At 37.4% G+C, this 4,268-nt stretch overlaps 1 protein-coding gene across 1 annotated transcript; it reads right to left on the bottom strand.

Moving 5' to 3' along the window:
• Positions 1-906: 906 nt before the first annotated feature.
• On the bottom strand, positions 907-3,979 carry LOC141586891 (uncharacterized). The gene is made up of 3 exons (XM_074408287.1): positions 3,510-3,979; positions 2,151-2,902; positions 907-1,634 (listed from the first exon to the last, which is right to left on the bottom strand). The coding sequence occupies exons 1-3, from the start codon at positions 3,795-3,797 to the stop codon at positions 1,151-1,153; spliced, it is 1,524 nt and encodes a 507-aa protein (XP_074264388.1). The 5' UTR covers positions 3,798-3,979; the 3' UTR covers positions 907-1,150.
• Positions 3,980-4,268: the final 289 nt, after the last annotated feature.

Genomic DNA, 4,268 nt, shown 5'->3' with positions numbered 1-4,268 from the left:
GTTAACCTGTTAATCAGGTAAAAGCGAAGAAAAAATTGACGAGTAATCCACCAAGTTTATGCTCATCTACCCGTCTAATTAGTGGAAACAAAATACATATAACTTTTAAAATTTGTAGTGAGTAATCATGAGTAGCTGTAGCCTGTATATGACTATTTGACTTAGATCTAAATTGTACCGTTTATTTTACTATTTTCTCAATTTTTAATATTGTAAAAATGAACATTTCAAGACTTATATATACGATAGGTAGAATTGTATCACATTTAAAATCACCAATATGCTATAACACAAAAGTTAATTTTTTAGTACAAAATTCTCATTTAATAATATTGATTGTTTATTATAGTTATACTTTTAAACTAATATAATATAATGGTTATAATATAAATTTCTACAAAGTAATTACATATATTATTTATATATGTTCGTGTAACTTTGCACGGGTCATAAGCTAGTTACTTATATTACGTTGCTCATTAATCAATTTGCTAGTCAAATGGATTTATTCGGTGGAATTGAGGGACTAGAATGTCTAAGAAATAACAGAGTAAAATCTAGGCTGCGGGACATTCTGATTCCGGTACTTCGTACCAAAGATCAGCTGCCATAATTATCTAGATGACGCCATTACAATGTAGTAACGGTAACATTTTATAATTAAGCGTAGAATCTGGATGATACAGATCTTTACAGTTCTTTGTAGTCTTTGAAACTTTTTTAAGTTTTGGTTTCTTTTTATTTCTTTATCCTGCTTCCATTAGCTAAAGAACCTGCAAGTTAAGATTGCCCCATTTGACTCCCAAAGACGGCATCTTTCAAGAGGTTGAAGTCCTTAAATCCTTAATTCAACACTTGGGTCATGATTCATGGACAGTGTACAGTTAGATGCACTAGAAAACGATATGCAAACATAGTTACATGCCCATTAGACAAAAATCTTCCGTCTAGTCTAGTACAAGACTCACTAATAATTTCGAGTTTCAAGTGTCCAATCACATCTTATACATAACATCACAGAAACTTAATTCTATGATACTTTGACACTTGACTTTGTATGTGTGTCAACATGAAACTCTATTTCAGGCAAAAACATGAAAAATTCCCCAAGAACCGAAAATTTCAACCAAAAATACAGATTAAAATCTGGTCATTTTCCTGAATCTGACACAGGTACCTGGGATGGAAGAAGGGTGGTTTTATCGTTGTCCTCAAAAGATTCACCAGGATTATCCGATTCTGGGAATTGCAGTTTAGAGTCTCCTTCACTTGTGGGAAAAGATTCACCATCTTCAATGAACTGCATTTCAGACTCAATCAAACTTTGCATCCTAGCCCGCTCTCTGTCTCTAGGATAAGTGCAATAGAGGAAGGAGTAGATGGAGGTGCAAACTGCCATAGGGATTCCAATTGCAGTGTAAAGCGCCTTGGCTAGAGATACAGCATTCTCTCTATCAGTTTCAATTATGGCATTATCAGATGATCCTTTAGCTGCTGGTTTATACCCATATACATTCTGAGCTAGGATTCCTACTACTGGAGGAGCAAATGAAGCCAGTATCGACTCGAATGACCGGTCCAGTGCGTATATGCTTGTTCGATGTTTCTCAGGGACTATTTCTGCAAATATTGGACTAACAAAGCAGATTGGAGGGAGGTCAGTAATGTGCCTGATTTAGTGATTGCAACTTGTAAATCTGACAAATTTTATATAGCAGGCCGGACTGGGCCATTTACCACAACCGATGACCAAAACTTTCTTCAATATGCTGTAGACCTACAAATGAACTAAAAAAATAATTGATTTATAACCACAACCCAAAATGACCCTACGTGTTACTACGCTCGAAATTAGCCAACAACATAGCACCCTAAATGACCCAAGCTTGTAATGACTCGTACATGAATGACTCATTTGCCAAGTGTAGTACGTCACTGTACGTGATTTTGTAAGTTGACCCATTTAGTTAAAAATGTGGCCCATTAAGGATAAAATGTGAAGTGAAGTTTTCATATGTATAGAACAGACCGTCTTGTATGAGAATTTGTGTACTTACAATATTGCAATATTTACCAGATTGTGATTCAAGGTCATACTATACACGCCTAATTTCCTATACAAAAAGAATGCAGTCATGATGTAAACATACTTGTTGGTGGCAGCAGCATTCCAAGATATGATGAGCCCCATAATAAACAGGACTAAACCGTGCAAAAAAGCAGTCGAAGGATCATCAGGCAATCCCAAAAGCAAAATTGCTGCTAATGGAATGGCAGAACCAGCACTGATCTGAGACAGAATAATCCGTCCAGAATTAGGAAAACGGATCGAAAGAAAATCACCCATTTTCCCACCAAATAAACCTCCAATTGAAGTAGCAATGTTGAAAACAGCCATAAGAAACGCGGTAGTCCCATGGGAGAACCCAATGAGCTCTAACCACATAGGCGTAAAAGACATTGCAGACCATGGAAACGAACCTGACACACCTTGAGCCACAATTATCTGAAAAGATGGAATTCTAACAACTGATTTAGCTTCTTTTAGCACCTCTTTTACCTCAACCCAAAATGGTGTTTTCGAATTCATTTCTTTAGGCTTGCCATTTTCATCAACATAGTGTGGATCATTGGCATAGAGACGAACCAAAATGCCGACTATGACACTGACTATACCAACCAAATGGAAGGCTATTCTCCACCCAGCTATTCCCATTATAGTTTTAGAAGCTATTAAAACCGCAAAAATGTTGCCTAGGAGCGAACCCATGTTCCCTGTGAGCTGCAACCACCCGAAGGCCATTCCTCGGTTGTGGTCATCGGTTGAATCTGCAATTAGTGATTGCACGGCTGGGGATACAATTGCTAGGCCTATACCGTTCAATGCTCTTGATACAGCGACCTAAACCGTGTCAATTATTAAATCAAATGACTAATGAAGTGATCATATGCAAATGTAATACTTCCTCCGTATAAATTAGTTTAATGGGTGAAGTTATTATGGAGCGATACTAACGGAGTCCAGTATATTGTTGTCATATTGGGCCTAGGTTAAGTAATACTCATGATCTAAGGTTCCAAATCGGAAGCATCAAAATTGCACCAATCCGAATTAAACTACAATAGCAGTGGTATTCAGTATTACTGCATTTGGTGAAATTCCCAACATTTTCAGACAATACTATACTGGTGAAGTAGCAATATGATGTTGACGGGGTTCGATCCCAGGTCATGAGTACCACCCCTGTAACTTTACCAAGTAAGCTAGTTGACATTGGCATATGAAAAGTCAGTATTAGACATAAATATGGGCAGTCTAATTTGAATTGAATTGATTGTCACTAATTTTGACTTTCCTTGGAAAGAAAGTCAAAAGTCATCAAAACACCATTGGTGCAACCCCAAGAAGAGGTTGGCATCGATTTACGACAAAAGTCAATGCAAGCAAGATCAAACCAAAAGCGTACTAGGATAGGACGGTCTTATACAAGCATTCCGTTAAAACAAACCTGAAAGAAGGTGGAGGAGAAGGCAACAAGAAAAGTGGCAGCAGACCAAAGGAAAGCACCAAGAGCAATGACATGGGTACGGTTATGGCGGACCGCTAAATAGGCAGCAAGAGGGTAGCAAGCAGACTGAACCATGGATCTGAAAAGGGTGAGTGAACCCAAACCAGTAGGGTCAGTATGAAGGGCAGCACCAACTTCTTTGTATACACCTGGAAGTAATGACTCATCTGCTCTTTCCATTATACCTGCCAAATTAACCAGAACCAATGTTAAGGTTTCTGGTTTCATTTTGGATCTTGTTTGGTCAGCTTTTTCTTGTCTTCCTCAGTTGCTGTTGGTTATGAAGAATGGAAGAAATGTCGTTGGTCGTTGCACTCTCGTCATTTGGTCTATCGTTATTGGCTTAGTTGGATGTTTGGCTCGTATAGTTATTTGCCAATTCCGTGTATTTTAAGGTTTCATTTTCAATGTTTAAGCATGTGCATATTGCATCCTCGTGTGAATAATAGCGAAAGCTTTAACCACCTTTTTTTAAAGAAAAATAAGCTAATTAGTATTCCGATTAGTCTCACTATAAACGGATATATCCGTCTAAAGTGAAAGACGGGTCAAATATGCTTAAAGTGGTGATATTTTTGGGCCCAATCATGCAACTTGTTGCTTGTCTTTTATTTAAAGTGGGTGGATATTTAGCACCTCTATAACTATAAACGGATATCTCCCATCTATAATGAGAATTTGTATTAGTATTCAGTTTTT

Source organism: Silene latifolia, chromosome 6, assembly GCF_048544455.1.
Source record: "Silene latifolia isolate original U9 population chromosome 6, ASM4854445v1, whole genome shotgun sequence".
Classification (NCBI taxonomy): domain Eukaryota; kingdom Viridiplantae; phylum Streptophyta; class Magnoliopsida; order Caryophyllales; family Caryophyllaceae; genus Silene; species Silene latifolia.
This window is presented reverse-complemented; position numbering and strand designations above follow the sequence as displayed.

Bases quoted from the DNA above. Each gene is read 5' to 3' on its own strand.
- LOC141586891 (XM_074408287.1), bottom strand. From the start codon at position 3,797: ATGAAACCAGAAACCTTAACATTGGTTCTGGTTAATTTGGCAGGTATA. The intron at 2,903-3,509 runs GTTTGTTTTAAC...GACACGGTTTAG, and splicing joins TCTCCTCCACCTTCTTTCAG to GTCGCTGTATCAAGAGCATT. The intron at 1,635-2,150 runs GTATGTTTACAT...CTGCTTTGTTAG, and splicing joins AATGCTGCTGCCACCAACAA to TCCAATATTTGCAGAAATAG.